General features: G+C 35.9%; 1 protein-coding gene across 8 annotated transcripts; it reads left to right on the plus strand.

The window, feature by feature from the left end:
* Positions 1–9,378: 9,378 nt before the first annotated feature.
* On the plus strand, positions 9,379–18,458 carry LOC148873882 (F-box family protein). 8 transcript variants are annotated; one of them, XM_088964369.1, is made up of 3 exons: positions 9,379–9,667; positions 9,884–11,788; positions 17,886–18,458. In XM_088964369.1, exons 2-3 carry the CDS (start codon positions 9,915–9,917, stop codon positions 17,899–17,901), a joined length of 1,890 nt encoding a protein of 629 aa, XP_088820495.1. In that variant the 5' UTR covers positions 9,379–9,667; positions 9,884–9,914; the 3' UTR covers positions 17,902–18,458. The 8 variants fall into 8 exon arrangements, with proteins under 8 accessions (XP_088820495.1, XP_088820493.1, XP_088820494.1 ...); XM_088964367.1 differs by having other exon boundaries at positions 9,385–9,667; positions 9,871–11,788; XM_088964368.1 differs by having other exon boundaries at positions 9,451–9,667; positions 9,860–11,788.
* Positions 18,459–24,039: the final 5,581 nt, after the last annotated feature.

The raw sequence follows: 24,039 nt of genomic DNA on the forward strand, positions 1-24,039 counted from the left end.
GGTAAATTAAAGAAAAATGAAAAAAAAAGTTGTAGAATAAAACAAAAATTTATAAAAAAATACAAAAATGAAAAAATATAACAAAAATTACATAAAAAATACAAAAGTTTCATTCCATGGACCCTAAATGTGTTTGTCAGTTGGGTCCACGTCTTATAAGGGCATTTGGCCACTAGGACCGTAGGTTATCATGTGTGTGGTTGTTAAGTAGGCCTACAACTCATGTCCTCAGTCGTATGCAACATTGTGACACATTATGAATTGTTCGATTGTTTTATTTTTGGACAAATATGCGGAGGTTATCAACATGCCTAGATGGTGTTTGCATACATGTTACTCTAGTGGTTGGTTCATAAATTTTACTTCCAACTATTTTTTTTTATTTCCCTTTTAGTTAAAAAGTAAGAAGAAAATGTTTTTACGCTTAAATGTAAGCATTTAATAGTCATCTTAGATAATGACTTTGCTATTCAGTATTTAATTGAGTAAATTAACATAATAACTTAGTTTACTTCTAACCATTAATAGTAATTATTTTCTTAGGTTTTAAGTTATTACAAAACAGGAGATGGGTTAAGAGTGGCATATCCAATTCTCCATAAATTTTGTGTTTCATTAGGATGAACTGTATCTATATATAATGTTGTTGAATGTAATTTTATAATTGATTTGGTGCATTATTGTTTCAATCTGATGCATTTGCAACCAACATTTTATAATTATAAAATTCAGATCTTGGCAATTTGTGAGGATAATCTTCTTTTATGTATTATATAATTGTCTTAAAACTTGAACTTTCATCTATACCCAGAATGTAAAAAAAATGATCAAACATCACAATCAATATCAAATACCCCGTGCATCACGGGCCATTCCCCTAGTGTACGTTAAATTCATAAAAATATATTAGATATGTAAAATTGGATGTCGTACTCTCGTGTATACATAATTTTTTTTGCTTTAGGAGCTGAGGTCTATCTCTCAGATCATGAGATTGACTTATGTGGATGGTTTACCAAATTCACAGGAGAGTGTGGGGGGGGGAACATTTGCCTTTTTATAAACAGAGAGGGCAGAGTGGATAATACATGAATCTCAATCCACACACTACCCGCAACACAGCGCAGCCACACATCGAGAATCAATTCCATCAATGACAACATTCAACTAGAAACATATTCCAAATGTGCGGCTGTAGCATCTTATGGGTAGTGTCTTATTTTTTCTTGTTTTTAGAAAGCGACATATCAACAAAATAGGCAATCTTTTCTTTTCAGTTGGTATGTCTATGTTTGGACGCTACAGCATATTCTGGTTCAGCTAGTCTGGTTCTAACATGTTCTCATCATCATAATTGAATCTGGATTATCTGCACTTGATTGCTATATTAATTAGTTGTTGTTTAATCTATAATAATGTTCCACATCATGCACGGGAAGTGACAGACTTGATGGCTGACTTGGGGCACTATTAGAGGTGTAACTGGACTGGATTTGGTCCAATCCGATCCAGTTCAATGTGATTTCAATTCAATCCCACAAATGTTTTGGGTCAATTTGGACTGGTCCAATTTAACTTCTGTCCAATCTATTCAAATTCATTTTGATTTAGATTGGTTTTAGTCCAAATCCGACTCATTAATGCATATATTTTTATCTTATATCAACGGATCAGATGTTGGCTTAATCCAATCCAATCCAATCCAATCCAATATAAATTTGTTATGGATGGACTAGATCCAATCCAATTTAATAAATATTTTGGATCGAATTGGTCTAATCCAATATGTCTTGTTGGTCCATCTAATCCGTCCAAATCGATTTTATACTCGACGGGATCCAATCCAAAACCGGTCCATTGACACCCTTAGGCACTATTAATTGTTAATCAGCCCCTAATAGAGTCAGGTTACTTTAAAGCTTCGTGTATAAGTTTGATTTATCTATATTGGGGCCACCAATTTAGTAGAAAGATGAACTAAGCATCCATTTAATTAAAATCTCTATTAGAATATTACATGCTTTCTGAAATAACATATCAACAAAATCAAATTTTAGAAAGTAGAAATTGAATACTACACTTATACAGTTCTACTTGAATAAAAAAAAAGGAAAAAGCAGTACATAAGAAATTTATGTGTTCTTATTGTGGGACTAATTTTTTTTTTTAACCACAATAAAAGAAACCAATGTTGGAGAACAACCTCTGGGAAATTTATGCGTTTTAGGTTTAATGATGCATTTGAGTGCCAAGAAAAGAAAAGAAAGTCTAAAAAAAAGTGATTTTTCTTTAAATTGACTGGCAAGGAAAACCAAGGAAGAAAGAAAATTTAGGCAGCAGGGAAAGATGAATTCTCTTTTTTACCTTTTTTATTTTTAGGGTAAATTTCTGAAACCACCCTCAAAGTTTGATAATTGCAATCATCCCCTGAACTTAGACGAATTCTCTTTTTTACCTTTTTACTTTTAGGATAAATTTCTCAAGCCACCCCCAAAGTTTGATAATTGCAATCACCTCCCCTGAACTTTCTAATATAGTTGCAACTTGCAAGTAGACCACTTTGTTAGAATTCTTTAAAAAGAGACATGAACATGTGTCCAAAATATCCATGCAATTACTTTTGACTAAAATATTTATTTTGTAAATTTTCTCCTCGTATGAATGGCTAGCGAGAGTCATTCTGATATCTTTTCTGAAATAGATTTATTTTTCAAATGTGTCCATATCAATCGCTCAAAGGTAAAGTTGAAAAGATTCTCCCTTTTTTGTTGATTATAAAGATCGCATTGTTTTTTCTTTTGTTGAAATCAATCTCAATAATACTTAAAATGAGTCTTTTGGACATTTTGGTGCCTTTTTTAGAGGATTCTAACAAAAAGGGTATACTTGCAATCATGTCAAAAAGTTCATGAAAAGTAATTACAATTATCAAACTTTAAGGGATGTTTCATAAATTTACCCTTACTTCTATTCCACATCAAAAAATTCCAATTCATGAAAGTGGCAACCAATGATATAAAGAAGCGGGAAACCATAACTCCAAAAAAATTTGGGGGTTTTTACAGTTCAGGTTAAGTGCTAGGTCGGAATTGATGCCAATTCACCCGTAAATAAGGGTGTTATAGATGGGGCTGATTATAAATTTGAATTATTATAGGTCTGAAGTTCAAATCCGAATTATTATAGGGTGTTATATATTTGTTATTTATTTATTTATAAATATATTATTTATATTATATTTTTATAAATTTGATATATTATTTATTTATTATAAAAAACATGTATATATATGATGAAAATAATTAAAAAATACTTGTATTTTTGTTTTTCTTTATTTAAATTGGTATATTTTATTTTTATCTTTTAATATTTTTTTTAATTTTTAAAGAAAACAAGTTAGATCAAATCAAATCCGAAGATCCAATAGGATTCAAATTCAGATTGAGTCCTATCAAATCCGATCGGATCTTCGAATCAGATCTAAAGGTGCATACCAGGTCATGTCACCCGCGACTCGGCATGGCACGACACGCAGCATGCAGGTTGTGCCAGGCCTGACACAATGGTCCAAGTCATGCTGGGCCTGGGGTTCCAGGTCCACAGGCTGGCTGTGTCGTGTCGTGCCACCCACTACTTACATGTTGGCACAATCCATGGGCCCATAGCAAGCCGCGCTTGGCCTGTCCGATGAAGTAGTCATTTAACCTTTTAGGGTTTTTTTTACAGAAATAGCCCCCCAACAACTATAGGCAGCTATATGGGGGGTATTTATGTATTTTGGTTTGGGGGGAGAAAGAATGACACAAATACCCCCCAATAGCTAGTTTATGAGGCATTTTGGTAAAGTGATAAATAACTTTACAATGACCAAAATACCCCTCCCAACAAGTAAAAAATAGCTAGTTTTTAGGGTATTTTGGGCAATTGATTTATTTTCAATTCCTATAGATAGCCCTATCCTCCACCAGTCTCTTCACACCAATTCAACAATTCTCCTAATCTCTTCTCTAGTTCTCATACTCTCTCAAGTCTCAATCTTTCAATCTCCCGATCTCTCATACATTTTCTGATTCCCCAATTATCAACTTTATTGAAGTTTCAACAATAAGAAGGCTTGCTCAACATCTCAAGTATCTTAACTCTCAAGTTAGCAATTTGGGAGGCTTGGACTCTTGGAGTTAAAAGGTTTCAACCCTTGAAATCAAGTTAGGATTTCAAACCTACAATCCAGGTAAGTGCAATTAAATAAATTTTTATTTTTTTAGAATTAAAAAAAAATGGTCGGCCCCTCCCAAAAACAATTCCCCAATATGTTTAATGTCGGCGATATTCAATTGCAACATTGTTGTATTATCACCAATATGGATGTTATTTATATTGACGAAGCTTCCGACCCTAGTACTGATACTAGAGGAAATAAAAAGAATGCCACTAAGTTGATTAGCCCAATTTGGAAAAATATTTAAAATAGAGGAGGTTCAGGGGAGGGAAATAGAGTTGTTTGCCAAATATGTAGGAAAGACTAGCTATTGTAGCAAGGGTGGTACTGCCCATTTGGGCAGGCATTTGCGTGAGGCAAGAATTAGCAAAATACATTGTCTATGCTGAACAACCATTTTTGTTAGTTGAAGATACTAAACTTGAAAAATGGTTACGCAATTCTATAAATCCAAATTTTAAAAAAGTTTCTAGGAATACCATTAGATCATATGATTTAAAATTTTTTTATTCATATAAACAAAATTTAATTTATATGTTATCAAATCTTAATTCTAAAGTTACAATTACTTCTGATATTTGGAGTTCTGAATTTAACATAAGTAATATTTGTGTTACCAGACATTTTATTGTTGAAAATTGACTTTTAAATAAAAGTCACAACTTATTGTAACTTTAGAATTAAGATTTAAAAAATCACAACTTATCAGCCGATACGGGCCGGTGCGTATCATTCTAGCAACATCCTAATACATGGAACGCTACAAATCCAATAGTTTTGTTCCTTTTCGTTTGTATTACCTCTCTCTTAATAACTATTTTCTCACTTAATTAATAATTAATTATTAAATTTATGACAATATTCAAGTTCAAATTTTAATTTGACCCGCCATTAAAGCAATAAATTCAAAGTTGACTTGTCATTAAAACTACAAATAAGAAAGGTAAGGAGAATTGAACCTTGGTAGTATGATTCTAATAAATATAAACAAACCACAACACCATATTCAATTGTTGATTATAGTTGTATGTATTATTATTCTTAGCAAATATTTTTCTTCTTAATGGATGTTCATTAATTAATGTTAAAATTGATTATTAAAATTTATATACTTATAAACATTAATATAAATTATATTGATTTTCTAAAAATTAATACACATTTTACTCCTTCCATTATCTTCAACAATTACCAAATTTTCCCTATATCTCACATTTTATATAAACTATTGAGGTATGGGTTTGTATGTTTAAATAACTTGTTTTCTTTATATGTGTTTAAATAAATTGTTTAAGGTCATATAAAATTTATATTTATTGTTATTAATGTATTTTTTAAGATTTATATAAGTTTTCTAATGTATCCATGTGTATCTTGATTTTTCATATGTGTCCATGCATATCCAAAATGTATCCCAAAACGTCTCTTAAAATTATCTTTTCGATACACCTTACGTTTCTGATACTTTGGACCTTGTACTAGGCTTGAATGGCTGCATACTAGCCCAACTATTGTTGCAAGTATTTTAAGTACTATACCTGCTTATAGAATTGATAATAAATTATTTTCTATTAGTTTTGATAGTACTAGTAATAATGATTCAGTAATAAATATTTTAAAATTTTAATATAAAACCATGTTTAAATGGTAAATTATTTCATATCAGATGTGCATGTCACATCTTAAATTTATGTATTCAGGATCCTTTAAATATTATTTCTACTCATATTAGATCCTAGGATTAGGAAAGATGGTTTAGATATTTTACTTCAAACATATTGTGAAAATATGAATATTGAAATTGAAAATAAAAAAGAAGAAATTAATAGTTTATTATTTGAAATGTATAGCTTATATTAATCTAAAATAACAAGGAATAATAAAAATTCTACAACTTGTACAGTTGCATCTTCCACTTCTGAACTTGAGTTCAGTAGTGGAAGAGAAAAACTTTTTTATTTAATAAGAAACAAAATTTTCATTGCCTCGACAACAAGTTAATTTATTGAACTTAAATTTTATTTACAAGCAAATTTTTCTACTTTAGGTGATTCTTTCTTCACCTCGGAAGGAACAAATAATTTTGATATTTTAGCATGGTGGAGTGAACATGCAAAAAATTATCCAATTCTCGCCGTTATGGCACACGATCTACTAACCCTTCTAGTGTCTACAGTTCCATCAAAATCTTGTTTTAGTGTACATACTAGGGTATTAGATGACAAGAGAAGTATGAATGATAAAAGTCTAGATATGTGCATCTACTTTAAAGATTTGTTGGATCTTGAAGATAGATTATAAGACAAAAGAGGGCATAACACTACATCTGATGTTTCACATGAAGCAGATGATCAAAGTCAAGAACAGTAGGAGAAAATGATGAAGTCAATATTTTTTGTATACTCAATAGTTGTATAGCATTTTTTCAAATTATTGTAAATTTTGTTTTAATTTTATTTAATTTATTTGATATTTTTTAATAACATAATTTTTATTTTCAATTTGTAGCTATATTGCATTTTTATAATTTATTAATTTATTCCATTTTCAATCTTCATATTTCATTCATCCAACCATTGTATGCTTTCTATCATTTAAATTTAAATGAAATAAAATTCCTATTTGTCTTCCAATTTGTTATTCACTTTGAGTCTTTGTCTCTTTGATTTCTTATTTGGTTACGTATTTTTTTTTCATTTATTTGTTAGATTTCTTATTTTTCAAATAGAAGGAAAGTTGAATATTTTAGTTTTACTTAGCAATGAAATAAAAAAAATACAAAATGTCAAAAAAACAAAAAAACAAAAATAGTTTGGCCCGATTTGGCCCATATCCAATGTTCGCCCTATGGTCCCGCCTAGGCCTACAGCTCAGCACAGGCCCGCATGGGCTTGGGCCATGGGCTGTGTTGGGCCAACCCCCCAAATTATCCCTAGGGAGGGCAGCACAACCCAAGGCCAAGGCGGGCTGTGGCACAACCCGTTTTACACATCTAATCAGATCGAATCTGACATGAACAGTGTCTGATTGATTCAAATCCGATGCAATACATTTGCATCCCTAGGTAAAATGATCATTTCAACCTAGCCCGGCCAAGCCCACAAAATTTAGGGCTAGGCTTGGGCCTAATTTTTTTAGACCTAGCTTGGCTCAAATATTTATAAATAATATATATATATATACATATATATGTATATATGTTATTTTAAAATATTTGATAATTGATGTTTTATATATTAAATAGAGATTTGTAGGAGATTAAAGATTTTAATCCTACGGTCTTAGATCTTACCAAATTCTAATATAGTATTTAATGAAATATAGAAATTACTAAACCCTAATCTTCTTGGCTCTCTCTCACCAATTTCACAAAACCACCGCTATGCCCAATCTCTCTCTCTCTCACCAAAAGACGAATCTTCTAGTGATGAAGACTCCATTGATGAAGACAAATCTGAAATTTAGATTGGTTGCAAGTTTTGGATAAAATTGAAACCATTTTCAATATTTTATTAATTTATTTACATTAATTTGAACTATTTTTTCTTAGTTTTCTAATATTTTTTTTATTTCACTTTTTATTTGTAGGAATTGAATGGAAGATGGAGTCACTTATAGAGATGTTTAAAGTTGTTTTGTGGATATTACATGACAATGGATGGTTATTTTTTTATAGGTATTATAGGTTCTAGGTTGATTTTTTGTTAATAGAAGAATTAGTTTGTTAAAATTATCATTTTTAGCATACTAATGACCAATTGAAACTTATAAATTACAATGTATAATTATTTAATTTCTTTTATGTTAGAAGCTTTTATCTTGATATTAAGTTTAAAGTTTCTTACAGATTACTATAGTCTCTACGACAATAAGTGAAAAAAAGGTACAATTGTTTAATTTTGGAACTGAAATACTAATTAGGCTCGAAATTTTGGCCCGGCCTAACCCAGGCCCATATAGGGCCGGGCCCAGGCTTATATTTTTAGACCCATAATATGGGTCAGGCCGGGCCTGGACCTAACCTAAGCCCGAAGGCAAAGCCCGGCCTGGGCCGACCCATGATCACCCCTAGTTCAAGTCTAAACATGGTCACTTTGTGTGAAAACATGCTAAAGGTCAGGGTGGTACGAAGTCTTCATGTACCAAAAAAAGGGATGGTACCCAGTCTACTTCTAAGACCCAAGTAGATTTTTGTCTTCTTTTTTCTACCAAAAATATAGATTTTTGTATTTGAAAATTTTTTGGTTACTATTTTTTAGGGGTTTGACGGTAAGGATGTAAGATCTCCTCCCCCATAGAAAATTTTGCAGACACCCAGAAAGTATTGGTATCTATTCATACATTGGAAAAATCTCCCATAAATTTAAGAGAATTAATTAACCTAAATTTTCAAAATAAAGGGCCAATCGATAACAATTGAAGTGGCTGAATTGAATGACTTATCGCTTCATCATACAATTAATAAGTTTTCAAGGAGGTTGTCAACTCTATGATAGCCCAAGTCTGATTGATCATCACATCCCTCAAATTATTTTTACTGTTTAATTATTTCATTCATTTAAAAACAAAGCAATGGATTAATTAATCTAAATTTTCAAAATAAGGGTTCAATTAATAGTTGAAGTGGCTGAACTGAATGGCTTATCAATTGGTCATTCAATTAATAAGTTTTCTAGGAGGTTGTGACTAGTCTGGTTGATCATCACATCCCTCGAATTATTTTACTGATTAATTATTTTATCCACTATAAAACAAAACATTGAGTCATTCATGCCATTTCAGCAGTTATCAAACAGCCCCAAGAAACCTAATTTACCCACTCAAAACAAAGGGTTTCGAGTAGTTCTACAGCTGGTCCTCATGTAACCTTCCAAGCTCTAATGAGTAGCACTGATGGGCCTGGTAGGACTACTGCATGTGTGCTGACCTAAGTGCCAAAGACTTTTTAATCACCCAAAGCAGGCGTCAATGCTGAAAAGAATAAAAAAGCCCTAATGAGTTGGACTCTGCTGGTAGCTTACCTTCAACTAATCCCATTCAATAATTAGGATTGGTTGGCCCCCGTTAAACTGTTAGAGATAGAGAGATGAATTTCGTCTGTCTTTTCTCTTCATTATTGAAAAATGAATTAAATAAATTGAGTAATTAATTGCCGTATTAGGCTAATTAATCACATCTTTCGCTTCTCTTCATCATTCCCCTTTTAATTGAGAGGAGGTGAAGGGCTCATCGATGATGATTTGTCGTTGAGTTGATTCAACGACGACGATTGCGAAGAATACCCACCTCACTTCTGCCCATCTTCAATAATTACACTGCTTGTTCTTGTATTTCTTTATTCTTTTCTGACAAGTCTGAACTCTCTCTCTCTCTCTCTCTCTCCCCGCCATGCACGGTTCCTCTGAGACAACTTTTGAAGAATCCGAAAGATACCCAGTTCGTTTCCAGGTTTCAATATCTAAATTCTGTTTCTTTTTCCCCTTCTGAAAGAGGGTTTATGAGGGTTTTAGAGGATCTCCCCTTAGCATTCGCTGCTATTGTTGTTTGCTTGTCTGTTGTTGTTGTTATTGATTTTGATGTTGTTACTGATAATAGATACATGTTATAGATTCGGAATTGAATGGTTTTGCTGAATCCTAGGGTTTATGTAGATTCTATGCACAGATTTGCAACTCAATTTTGTGGGGTTTCTGCCATGGACCATCAATCAGTTCGTTTAATGATGGATCAAGCTCTTCCCCGTGGATCTGATTTGCTATCAGCTCTGCCTGATGATGTTTTTGCCATCATCTCCCGTTTCCTCTCTCCAAGGGACATATGCAGCCTCAGCCTAAGCTGCCGGAGCCTTAACGCTCTCGCTGCAACAGACAAGGTTTGGTTCGTGCAGTGCCAGGCTTTGGGCCTTGTCGCTGCTCGGGAACTTTCTGAGTGGCGTAAGGGTGTCATCTCCTACAAGGCCCTATGTCGATTCCTCGTCGGTGTTCGACCCTTAATTGGCATCTGGGTGCACCAAAACCCTGAGCTCGGCAATGTAGTTTACGTCATGCCTGGTTTCATATCCGTTGTTGGGTGCAGGATCATTCCACAAGAGCTTGGCCCTTTGGGTCTTGAGGATGGTCCCCTTCTGTGGGCTCCGGTCTTTGAGATCATTGGTGACTGTGATGGTTCAATGGCGTTCTTCCTTCATGGGAGAGAGAAGGATGGTGACTACTTCTATCCTGGTTCCCTGAAGCCGATTCATAGGACCTGTAATGTGCTTCTACTTGAGGTTGAGCTACAAATGCAGAACTCTGAAAGGAGATTGTCGCATAGTAAGAGCCTTGTTCATCTCCATTCGTATAGGGAGCTGTCTAGAAGGATTTCTGAGTCGGACAATGGGATTTCCAGGTCACAACGGATGACTGAACCAAACGAATCGATTCCTTTCAGCCAATTGGCCTTCGGAGATCGCCGGAAGCTGCTCGAGATTGTCACTAATGTAGTCCGCTTAAAAGTTCCTGATTCAGCAACTGGGCCTCTTTTTCCTAGATCGAGTGATGATTATAAGAAATTTCGGAGGGATATGGTGCTCTTGTTCGAGCGTCGTACGCTGCTTTTGCAGATGCATAGGCTTGGTGCTGGGCACTTCGATTGGGAGGCAGCTCCTGGATTGCAGTCAGATCCTACCCAGATGGATTTGAGCAAGATTAAAAAGAGTCTTGATCGTTCAAGTGGTTGTCATGGTACCCTTAATGGGGAAGAAAGTCACTCACAGCGTAGAAGGAGCAAAACTGTTGCAGGATATTTTAGGGATGGACTGAAACAGATCCTTGGGAGGTCAAACTCAGTTAATGGCGGTCGTTCAAGTTCAAAAAATGGCACTTCAAGCAGTGAGAAGAAGCATGCTCAGCTTCATGAGTTTCTAATGTCTGGTGACACATTAGGACTTAACTTGCATGCCTCTACTATGAAGTTAACCACTTATCGAGCATGGCCAAATATGCCTGACAACCGGTTTGCCCTATATAAGTTGCCCACAAGGACCCCTGCAGCTGGTGAAGAGTATGCTGGCCTATGGGGTGGCACCTTTGGCTGGCCTCCTGGTAGATCTTCCGAAGACAAACCCGGAAAGGCTCTGTTCTTGCTTTTGCTTTCTTATGAAGAAACTGAGGGGCAACGACTTCTCATTGCAACCAAAATATTAGAAGGCACCCATTATGTCCTTCATCCAAATGGCTCGGCAATGTTTGTTGTAAAGGTTGATGAGCCTTTACAGGATCCATTTCCATGCGATAATGATGGAAATTCCTTTCCTGTGGATATACTGCATGCTTACAATGGGGAGGGTATTGCAAATGGCTATGGCTTCAGATATCCAGGCTCCAAGCCTGGTTCTCTATTTGTGATTCAAAATGGATTGCTTGCATTCATTTGGAAAGAAACAAGAGTTGTCTTGACCTTGCAGAGGCTTGACTTGCAACAACTTCTAAGGAAAGGTGAACAGGTGCCTGCTCTACCGCCTATTGCCAACTTCTCATATTTGACAAAGTCATACTCAAATGTGTTTGCAGGTGGTCTGTCATCACCAAGGTTCGTTGATATCATCTCTAAAATGATGGCTCTGGACTTTTTATTATTTTATCATCTCCATCAATCTCTGCTTGAATTTATGTGTAGGCAAGCTTGCTTTATCATGACAAGTAGTTAGGATTCCTTAATAGATAGATGTTGGGGAAGTTGGTTCTTTTTATCATTTTCTTCCCTTCTATAAAATGGCCATAGAATGCTCCCCCAAATATTATTGTTTTATGCATTTGATATGCATGGGGTATTGGAAACCAACCAATAAGATCTGCAAACGTTCTGCCAATGTTACATTTATGCCATTGTACAAATGTTGGGAATATGTTATAACCCAAGTTTCTCTTTTTGGTAAAGACACAGCTGGACAAGGTGTTGGACATGGAGAACAAGTGTCTAACACACAACAAAATAATGTACATCAGTACAAGTATTATCCTGGTATCATTTTTTTTTTTGTTAGTGTTCTGGTACCATAGGCTTCTAATTTTGAACTTCTACTCAATTGAAGTCATTTCTAATTGAAATATCCATGTATATGTATATTTATTTTCTTAGGTACCCCCACATAATTACAATAGGAATTTCTTTTGATCAGTGACTCTTAATAAATATAACAGGTTTACAGCTTAGGCTCCTGAAGAGTCACCTCTTTATAGCATCAATTATTCAATGAAGCCCAAAAAAGTCGTCCACTAAAAACCACCCTTGTTTGGCAAAGGTATCAGCCAAACCATTTGCTGGTCTGTTAACCCATCTAAAGGTGGCATCTGCCTCTCTTGATAATTGTCAGATGTCTCTCATGCTTACCTGTAAATCCAATTTCCTTGAGTACCGTTATTCATCCAGTCCACAACCAGCATGGAACCCCCTTCAACCTCTTAATAGTCATTGGTATTTTCTTTTTATTTGTTAACCTAATTGGTAAGCCTTTAGTTTTAAGCATCATTCAATTCAAGTGTGGAAAATCCTCGCCTATCAAACTGTACAAGGTTGATCCGTGTTTTGGATCCTCCTTCAAATTTTCAACTTTCCATCCCGCTCTCTGATTAGGAACTTTTCCATCTTTTCTATTATTGACCTTCTTGAAACTCTAAACAGCTCTGGACCACACAAACTGCTCTTTAACCAAGAAAAAACTTTGGTTACATGAACCAATCTATGGCTTTTCACACCTGCGATTTGTCTCCCCATACCTTCCTGACTTCCTAGGCAAATCAACCTTACCAAAAGGATAGGAAACTTCCTCACTCCAAGCTCCATGACTGAGAATTGGACCTTCTGCTACAACATAAATCAATGCTCAATCTACCTACCTGAATTTCTGTCCATCCATTCTGTCCATCCATTCCTTAAGCATAGGTTGTAAGAAAATTTCATGTACTTGCAATATACTCATGTCTTCTCCCAGATTCAACTTGTGGAGATCCTTGTATGCGATCTCCTCTAATGGCTTGGGGATTATTGAGCCGCACTCCATTTCCATTCCTTCAGAAGCATCTCCCTTGACTGTTTCAAGTGTATCAGTATCCACCTGACCACCCAAAGTTCTGATCATAAGAAAACCTAGCTCACGTTCTCCCCTCAACATCATTGACAACTCAATACCTCATGGTCTGGCGGACACTTTGGAAAAATAAAGATGGATAGAGACAATTTGTTTTGGGGTACAGGGGCTAACTTTTGATTCACAAAGAAAGTGAAAAGGCCATCTTAATCTAAGGGATGCCTGCTGTATGTACATAATTTTCTCTCAATTTCAATTAAGCATATTAAACAAGTTACTCATCAACAAAAATATCTATGCTTATAGATTAAATCAGAATGATGACTTTATTGTAAAGGGACAACAAAGTTCTAAAGTGCTATCAATTTGGCAGTTCTCTGTTCTTGAACGATATTTTAGGGGGTATCTCTGGTTATCTTTCAAAAGTCTTGGAGAAAACCATACTCAGCTATGGTCTCTAATTTGGTGATGATGAGAATTCCCAAGTGTTTTTTCTTATTGTTAAAAGTCAATTTTGTTAAAAATAATGTTCTACATAAAGCAAAGTGTCAAGCTTCTCCCTTTTTGTTAGGCTAGCTTCTGCTACCTAACCCCATACAATCACTTTATATACAACTAGTAACCTCAAAAAAGTTTATCCCTATCCACCCCCTGTTTGGTTATACAATTCACAAGTCTCAGTTGTAGTTCTTTTGGTTCTTGGTTATGGTTGGTTTAAATATACTCAGTGTATTTTGCCTAATTTTGTGAGGTAACTCCTACTCGTATTTTCTTTAGAATAGTAGATTTCATTTCTGATTGCTCGTTGTACTGATTAAAAATAAACAAATAGAGAATTAATTAATAAATAAAGTTGTGCTTGTAAACAGTTTCTGCTTTCTTTGTTGTTTGTACTTTCACAAAAGATCTGTAGGTTGTCCATAGATTACTGAAACAAACTATTTATAGTTAGATGACTGGAGTCCAGTGGTCAGATTAATGGTTATGGAGATAATCAGAGCAGGAAAAGTCCAGCTATAAAAACTATTGAAGCATCCAAGTTTTGTAGTTGAGAACACAGATGGATATATTCCCAGGAGGGGTGGGGGAGACAGAATGTTTTTTGTAATTTGAGGCCTAGTAGAGTGAAAAAATAAGGTCAAGTAATTGTTAACTTACGGATTGACAACATCCTGATAGTAGATAGATTCACCAACAGATCTGTGATGGCTATTAGGGTATATGAAGGCATGAAACTGATATGTAAATTAAGGTAGATGATGAGTTTGGGACACTCAAATAATGCGAATTAGGAGCTGAGTGGTATCTGAATTAAGATAATGGGCTGATAAGGAATTTTCTTTTTTGAGGTAGATAGGGAAGAGAAAGAAATAGCATGCTTAAGATAATGTATTGATAAGGACTATTAATGGAGATCAAGGCAGGAGGGCTTAGTGAAAAGAGAAAGAGGCATTATGATGACTTAGGTAAGAAACAAAGAGTACACAGCTCGCCTGAGAAACTATATGTGCAAAGATTATTTAACAGCAATAAAGAGAACAAAAGAAAAACTAGAAAGAAAAAGAACGAAGGAAAGAGATAAATAGTCCTCCTCAAATGATAAAGAAATCTGGTTGAGGTTTTGTTGTGCAATCACTTTTTTATCAGTAACTCATAGAAGGAATTTATTAATTTTAATTTGTTGTTCAATCATTCTTCACCCCCCAATTCTAGGTGGTTCCCTCATCCTAGAGCTCATTGAATTATGTTAGTGCACATGGAAACCCAGGACCATCAGGCATTGGGTTAGTGTGTTTACAGAAAAAAAAAATTGATGGTAGCATCTAGACTTTTAATGATCCAATAGGAGATGCAGATGCATTGAAAGCAGATGTACCTGTGCTTACAGGTTTAAGAATAACTAAAAGAGTACAGTTGCCATCTTTGTTTGTTATTGGGGACTCGGCAAACACTATAATGGAGACTGGTAGACTACCTGAATGAAATTGGAGGCACTCTCAATTCCTGCTTAACAACCTTCTGCCAGATTACAAAGAAGATGAATACTGCTATTGATGATTTAGCTAGATTGAGCTATGAGCATGCAAGGGTTTTTTTGGGTATCACGACAGCTATATAAGTCTTTTTTTTTTTTTTTGAGGATTGAGCTACTATCATATATTTCATATAAATGTGTACTCCTCTTAGATATTTCTTTTCTTCAACCTCATATAACCCCAGTTCCTTCTCTCACCAAAAAAAAAAAAAAGAATAGATTCTCTAGGAGTCAGTACCTTCTTGAGCTGGAGAATGTCTTCTGAAGCCTACAGAAGAACCTTTCCCTGCTTCAGCATTTTCCCCTGCATCACATTTTTAGATATTCTTTATATTGTTTCGAGTCAATCTAATTTGAAATATGGTTAAATATGGATGCATCTACAAGTTGTTTAACTTACTGATCTAGTGGTAAATATAGAATGACCAAGTGCCTGAGGAATAAAAAATTAAGTCTCTCAATGGATCAGAACATGATCCACCTGTGATTCATTAGACTGCATATAGTTGTCAATTGGTACCAATTATAATTGGTTGTACCTTGATCATGAATGATCTGATCTAGCTTGATTATGATCTATAAAATATATGTATTAACTAACATATATTTAGTGGTAAAGTTGGTTTTAATATTTCCTTTTACACCAAAAGATTTAGGTTCAGGCCTCATGGAAGTCATTTTAGGTGAAAATGTAATATCAGAACCCAATCTGAATTGAACTAGTAGCATTCAGATCATTCCTGAATATGCTGAATATATGGTTGCATCATATTTGAATCTAGATTTATCCTATCTGAATTGACTTTCTTACAACCCTGGAGAGAATGTTCATTTGACTTGTGGCTATGTGACAAAGATAGGGAATGGAGACAATTATAAATGTTGCTTTGAGTGTGTGTTATCTTCTGGGACTTTAGAAGTCTTGTTACTAATGCAACTGGATGGACTAGGTTGTTCATTATGGTTGGGAGGTTCATGTCTATGGGAACATTGACTTGTACCTTTGGTTGGTGATGCTTTAACTCTTATCTTTTGACCAAAATGCTGTAAAACTGTCATGCACAAACATTTGGACAACTTATATCTACTTACCTCTAATTGATCCTTTTTGATTTGTCATTTCCAGTAATCTTTTCTTCTACATTGTTTTTTTTCTTTTTTGGATTGGACATCATTGTACTTGTAGCTTATTTTAATGATGCTTTAACTTTATTAATATTTTTTCTTGGTTTGCTCTAACACCATCATCCACCACTTATTCCTCATTAGGTTCTTATTCCTTGTCTTCCTCAAAGTTGCTTTCACTTGAGCCTTCATCCCCTTTGTTCCTGAATTCTCTTTTTCTTCACCAGGCTACTCCACAAGGCAAGAAAATTCCCCTATAGATTCCAAATTCTTGAGATTGTAAACCTCAACATTGTTTACCACAAAAAAAGGCATTGCCTTTACTATAAAATCCCCAAAGTGGACATGACCAGACATAGGGAGAAGATTTTGCAATTCTATTCCTTCTATGCTTACATTTTACAACTTTAGAAGCTGTATTCCAACCTTGACTCCTTTCTGTTGTTTGATATCACGGCATAAGAGACCACACTGCCAAGGATGATTTTTTTTTTTTTTTATAATTATTAAGAGCTAAACCTGGATTGTCTTCCATTCTGACTTCCTTCCAACATACCAGCTGAAACCAAACCCCCCAAGATTTCCTTCTTTGATAGTCCTTCAATGTGAACGTCTTTCTCAACCATTACGGTATTCCTGTATAAAACCATTTTTGCTGGAAACGGAAAAGGCCAAGAATAGTTCCCCAAACTGCTGATGTTTTTATTTAAGGGATATCAGATCCAAACAAGAATGTGCCATGACTATCCAGGCCTTGGGTTTTATTCTATTCTTCCTCCCTCCCCCTCTCCCTCCAAATGCTAATGTCCTTTTAGGTTTCTTTTTTTGTAGAAACCTGCTGCTTACAATCTTAGCATATTTTCCAGAAGGTTTAGGGTGGTTTGTGCCTTGGGGGTGATTTCCAAGAAACTGAGCCTCACAAAATAATTCCATCTTCACTTTTTTTTGAACATGTAAGCAGAGAGAAGTGTTCTTCGTTGGGAAATTATGGAATCAATTTTGAAAATATGAAGTAGGTTCAAAATACTTTCTACCAAAAAAATGTAGACCCAAAATATGGGAAATATTCAAGAAATTAGCAACTAGCAACTTTTAAAATATTTTGAGAAAAATAATGAATGAAGTTTTTTCCGTTAACTTGCTGAAAATGCAACTCAATTATTTCAGCAAAGATGCGCTTTTAGTTTTCATGATTCCTTTTTCCTTCTATCTTAATTTTACTCAATAATCTCCTGTGTAATATTAGAAACTTGGATGTCTCCTATGATTTAACTTTTCCCATGAAAAATGATGCTGCATTTCTACAGATGAATTCGGTAATAGAATGTTTATGCATTGTCGCCCTTTCTAGTTTTTAAAAATAGTGCTAACATATTCCCTTCCTAATGCCAATTACCGTACTATCCTCTAAGGTGTAGATCATGCTTTTTCTATGACAGGCAGCAATATTCATAGGATCATATAGGCCAAGAAGGTAGAGTACAGATTCAGTGTTTCCTGTACAGTTTCTGTGTTGATTCCATTGGGAAGGAACTGCATTCTCAGAAGCTCATCAGAAGTTAATAGTTTCAAGGTACAACAGCGTTATACATTCTTTAAGAGTCTTATCAGTGCGATGATTGGGATGGAATGATATATTCTCCAAAGATCTCCTTCAGCAGCTGATGTTTCAAAGGTACAAAAACATCTTTCATCCCAAAAGTGACAATAATTGGATTCTTCCCTCAGTGACTCACAGTGACCAAGTACACTGCACTTCTACCACCGATGTCAAGCAAGTTTCCCAGAACTCGTTTCGTAGTTTTCTTCAAAGTTAGATATTCATGTATGGGTTTGATTTTGATGTCAGATAGTCCTTGGATTAAACCTTAAGGTATATACATGAAAAAATAAACACTGGATGCTTTTGTCCCCAATAGCAAAGGATCAGCTCATACTTGGTGTGATACTAATGGAAGAAAAAACCTATGTAATTTGATCTAAATAAAGTTTGGCATTGTATTTTTATTAAAGTTGTCCAATTTTGTAGAATTGCTTATTGGCTTCAAATGGACCCTTTGCTCTTGCTGAGGAAACTGACTGTTAGACAAGTACGAGTTTCGTATTTCTTTTTACATTGTTTCGTGACCTCAAGTACCTATTATTTGGGTCTTTAGCATTAAGGCAGCAACTAGGGTTTACCACAACTGAATTGCTTAAATCAATTCATTTCATCTAAACTTAAAATGCAGGAAACACTCTACTAAGTTACTTTGCCATGCTATCATGTATTAACAACTTGTGAACCGTAATCACAGTACTGGGTATCATATGAGAATCATTGAGGCTTTTAACAGCATCTGAATCTGTTATAGTTTGTAAGTGCTAACACTTTTTTTTCTTGGTTCAGTCTCCGTTTCAGCAGGCACTGGTTGCAAACTTGGATCTTCTACCCACAAAGACGCTATCCACATGGGGAACATCTCCCCATGAGTGGCAACTGAGATGTTCCCGATGTGTGGCTTTAGTGTTCTCTGCGTAGGCTTGTGGGTAGCAGATGCGGACTCAGTGGTTGCACTTTACTAACTAGTAAAAGAAAGGAAGTCTGGTACCAAACAAGATATGATTGTGCCATGGATCATGACTAAGCTAGCCCTACTATGAGTCATGACTAAGCTACTAAACAAATGACTCAGACCTGTTAATGCATCAATTTCTTTCTTTGCATCAAAGAAAAAAGAAATCTCATTGTACTTTTTCCTTGTTATACTCCATATCCAAGTTCTCTCGGCCTCTGGACAGGGTTAAACATCAGATCTTTCCAGGAGTGAGCTATCACTGTGGTGGAGATTCCAGACACTCAGGTTATTTTTGGTTTGAAGGAAAATGTAGGGAAAGGAAGGGAAAAATCAGCGTAAGGTTGTGTGGTTTGAAGGAAAAGGTAGGGAAACCTACAGTGAGCTATCACCGTGGCGGAGACGCTAGACACTAAGGTAATGTTTTCTTTGCTACCCTGACGAGAAGAGAGAGAATAATACCCTGACGAGAAGGCAGGATAGTCAAAGAGCAGAAGTTGCCAATGGTCCAAGTTCAATGTTCCAGAACAAGATAACTTCGTTGCGTGTAATGATGAAAGTATGAAACACGGTAGTTGGAACGTTTAAAAGCGGGAATACTCTCACAGTTGGACAACCTCCAATAACTCTTGACAAAGATCAAATCAAACACTCAACAGGCTCCACGTCTTAGAGTGTAAATAGATCAAATTTAAACCAAATCAATTAACATCCGAAGATTAGAAATTTTAATATTTTAATTCGATTATATATATATATATATATATATATATATATATAAGAATCATATTTCATTCAAATTAAGAAATTTGTATGAACACAGGGAGTAATCACAGTGACAAGCAAAAGAAGCGCATATACAAGTCCTTAGAAATGTGGATAAAGGAGAAACTGGAGACATTCGGAACTATAACCGCTAGAACTGTATTGTATCCACTGGAACTGTTACTGTTGGAATTGTGACTGTCTTAATTATAACCACCAAAGTAATGTAATCGCTGGTGAAATACACTCTGGAAATAACCATTAATGGTGAAAGCCAAAGAAGCGATAAAGGCCACCACCCAACACCAAATTCTTCAAGGAAGAGTCAATCTCTTGTATCAAAATCCCTGCATAAAAGAACAAAAGATAAAGGAGAAGAATGGGTGAGAGGAAAGAACGAGAAGTGGAACAAGAAAATCAAGGAGAGAGACGGGTGAGGGAAAGTAAGAAGCAGAGAAGAGGGGGAGAGGGAGAAGAAAAGAAAGGGGGTAGGGGTAACTCCCCGAGGGGAGTCACCCAAAAACGACCGAAGATGGAAAAAGGATGATGGAGGGTGGACAAAGAGAAATAACCAAGGAAACCCTGAGATGAAGACTCTTAGAGTAGAGAGAGAGAGAGAGAGAGAGAGAGAGAGAGAGAGAGAGAGGGAAACTCTAGAAACCCAGAGAGAGAAACTCTAGAAACCCATCTTGAATTTGGTTGAATTTCGATATTCATCGAATTGAATCAAATCATATCTGAATTCGATTCAATTATGCCCATCCAACTTGTTCATGTTGGCTTTAATCGAATGTGAAACTCCACTTAGATATTTAAGAATCAGAACTTCTATGATAAAAAGAAGGTTCTTAAAATCGAAACGGACAACAAATTATTTAGGGGTCCGGTTCCTAGGTCGAACAGTCCGACCGTATGTACCGAACGGATGGCCCATTCTGACAAAAGAAATAAAAAAATTAAAAAACATCCAAAAACCGTTGGATGGTTCAAACAGTTCGACCACCTGGGTCAACGGTTTGCTAACAAAATCGACGTTTTTTGGCCAAAAAGACAATTTTGGGGTAAAACGGAACTAGTCACCTAGTTTTTCCAATCTGACCATCCGGTTCAGTCCGGTTTTGAAAACCATGCATAAAAAAGACAATGTTGTTTTAAGGGTGAAACCTAGGTTCAAAATTTTGATACAATGCACATCAAATTAAAGAGCTTGTCGTACAGGAAATGATGGGCTTTTGGGTTGTTTTGTCTTTTTGAGGGGGTAGATAGGTCTAAGACCGACCCCTTACTAGGGGTGGAAACAAGTCGAGCTTTTCACGAGCTGCTCAAGCTCGGCTCAACTTGATTTCAATCAAGCTCGAGCCTAATTCATTGGCTTGATTATTAAACGAGCCGAGCTTGAGCCTACTAGAGCTCGATTCGTGAGGCTCACGAGCTGGCTCAAATATAGACTTATACATATATATATGCGATATTTAATATATGTATACAATATATAATAAAATTATAGAAAATAATGTATATATATAATAATAAAAAAAATATTATAATTATTAATTATTATAATTCTTAATTTTTTAAATATCAAATAAAAAATATTTATATATATAATTTTTTATTTTTATAAAATATTTTTTCTCAAGATTGAGCTTGAGCTTATGAATTTTTTACTTGAGCCGAGCTCGAGCTAAAACCTTGTAGAACAGTCTTGAGCCGAGCTCGAGCTTGGTACTATTCGGCTCGAATCCACCCCTACCCCTGACCACTCTTGGGAAAAAAAAAAAGCTAGAAAAGAAAGTTTATGTGTATCAGTTGCATGGATACTTTGAATTTGTGCCAGAATACATCCCTACAAGGGATGGATTAGCTTAATATACATCACTTGCCAACAAAATGTCTCAACACCCTTCCAACATGATCCAACACTGACATCAAACCATGAGACTGAACCTATGATGTATGAGATTGAGATGTGCGGTGTCAGATCATGTTTGGAGGGTATTGGAATGTAATTGTTTGCAGGTGATTCAGACTCAGATTAACCCTTACTGAATGCTGACCACTAGCTGAATCAATAGGGCAAGGATTAGCTAAACACAATGTCTATTGAGTGGGCTGTAATACCAATGATAGTGTTCCGCACCAGTAATAAAATACACGGGACCCACACCTTTCATAGATCAGTCCTTTCTGCGTCCGACTGTATTGACTCCGGGGCTTCAACTCATGCGTGTAACTCATTGCAGGGGTTCAAGGTAAGCAGAAGGTTGAGTGAAAGAGAAGTTACACTCCACTTGGGGACTATTGCAACTGTTGCAGCCGTGGCCATAGGAACCGTGGAATTACTATTTAGAGAAGGAACAATTGTACTAAAAGATTGTCTTTATGTACAAAATTTAAGGAGAAATTTGATTTCTGTCTCAAAACTGTGTGCAGATGGTTATTCTGTATTCTTTAGTAATACGATTACTATTAAAAGAAATAACATATTCATCGCATACGGGGAACTGGAGAACGGTCTCTATGTTCTACATCCTTCTCTGGAATCTAACATAACCGAAACTATGTCGGATGAAATCCCCAAGAAGAGAGTCTGTGATACAGTTAATCCCACGTGTCTGTGGCATTACCAACTTGGCCACATCAGTGTTGACCGAATCACTAGGTTGGTAAAGGATAGTCCTTTGGATTTTCTAACTGTAGAAGATCTTCCCACCTGTGAGCCTTGCATACAAGGCAAGATGACAAAACGGCCATTTAACAGTAAGCCTGAAAGATGTACAGGCACACTTGACCTAATACATACTGATGTATGTGGTCCCCTGAGTGTTAGGACACGAAATCAACACGTGTATTTCATCACCTTCACAGATGATTTTTCACGATATGGTTACGTGTACCTAATGAGACACAAGTCTGAATCCTTTGAAAAGTTCAAAAGAGTTTATACAAGAGGTCAAGAAATAGTTAGGGAGAGAAATTAAAGCCCTTCGATCAGATCGAGGTGGCGAGTATCTCTCTGACGAATTCAGGGACTACTTAAAGGACAATGGGATAGTATCACAATTAGCTCATCCTGCTACACCACAACTTAATGATGTTTCAAAGAGGAGGAATAAGACCTTATTGGATATGGTCTGGTCACTTCTCATACACTCAGACCCACATCCTTTTGGGGTTACGCATTAGAGACTGCGATTTACGTGCTGAATCGGGTTCCAACCAAATCAGTTTTGAATACTCCATATGAACTTTGGACTGGAAAGAAACCAAGTGTTAGACACTTGAAGATTTGGGGTTGTCTAGCACACGTTAAAAGAACGAGTGCAAACAAGTTGGAATCCAAGACCAGGCGTTGCCTGTTTGTAGGCTACCCAAAAGGCTCTATAGGTTACCTATTCTACGACCCAAGTGAGCAGAAAGTATTCTGCAGTCGAAATGCACAATTCTTGGAAACCGATTTTATCCTGGACACCCATCGTCAAGAAGTTGTTCTTGATGAGGAGAGCTCAGGAGCAGTGGGAGATGTCTCACAAGTTCCAGGTAATGACCAACCTAGAAGATCCACTCGGGTATCTAGGCCACCAGTCCGTTATGGTTATGACCAGGATAGTTACCTGGTGGAAACCTTGACTAGTGAGGAGGATCCCGTGACTTACGCGGAAGCTATGTTGGACATAGATTCCTAGAACTGGGTGGAGGCCATGAGAGCAGAGATGGACTCAATGGAGACCAATAGAGTATGGACTCTAGTAGAACCACCCTCCAGGGTAAAAATAATCGGTTGCAAATGGATTTACAAGAGGAAGAAGGGCCCCGATGGTAGGGTTGAGACCTTCAAAGCTCGTCTGGTGGCGAAAGGGTACACTCAGAAAGAGGGCATCGATTATGAGGAAACATTTTCGCCTGTGGCCATGCTTAAATCCCTTAGGATCCTGCTAGCTGTATCAGCATACTATGATTATGAGATTTGACAGATGGATGTCAAAACTGCATTCTTGAATGGAGATCTTACTAAAGATATCTATATGCAGCAACCGCAAGGCTTCATTGTTGCAGGTCAGGAAAACATTGTATGTAAACTTAATAGATCCATTTATGGACTTAAGCAAGCTTCTAGAAGTTGGAACATCCGTTTTGACTTTGCTGTCAAATCGTTTGACTTCGAGCAGAATCCGAATGAACCCTGTGTCTACAGGAAGTACAGTGGAGATAAGGTTACCTTCTTGGTTCTATATGTAGATGACGTTCTACTCATTGGGAATTACGTAGGAAT

The sequence above is a fragment of the Nelumbo lutea genome, chromosome 1 (assembly GCF_056320005.1).
Source record: "Nelumbo lutea isolate HS-2025 chromosome 1, American lotus-T2T, whole genome shotgun sequence".
NCBI lineage: Eukaryota > Viridiplantae > Streptophyta > Magnoliopsida > Proteales > Nelumbonaceae > Nelumbo > Nelumbo lutea.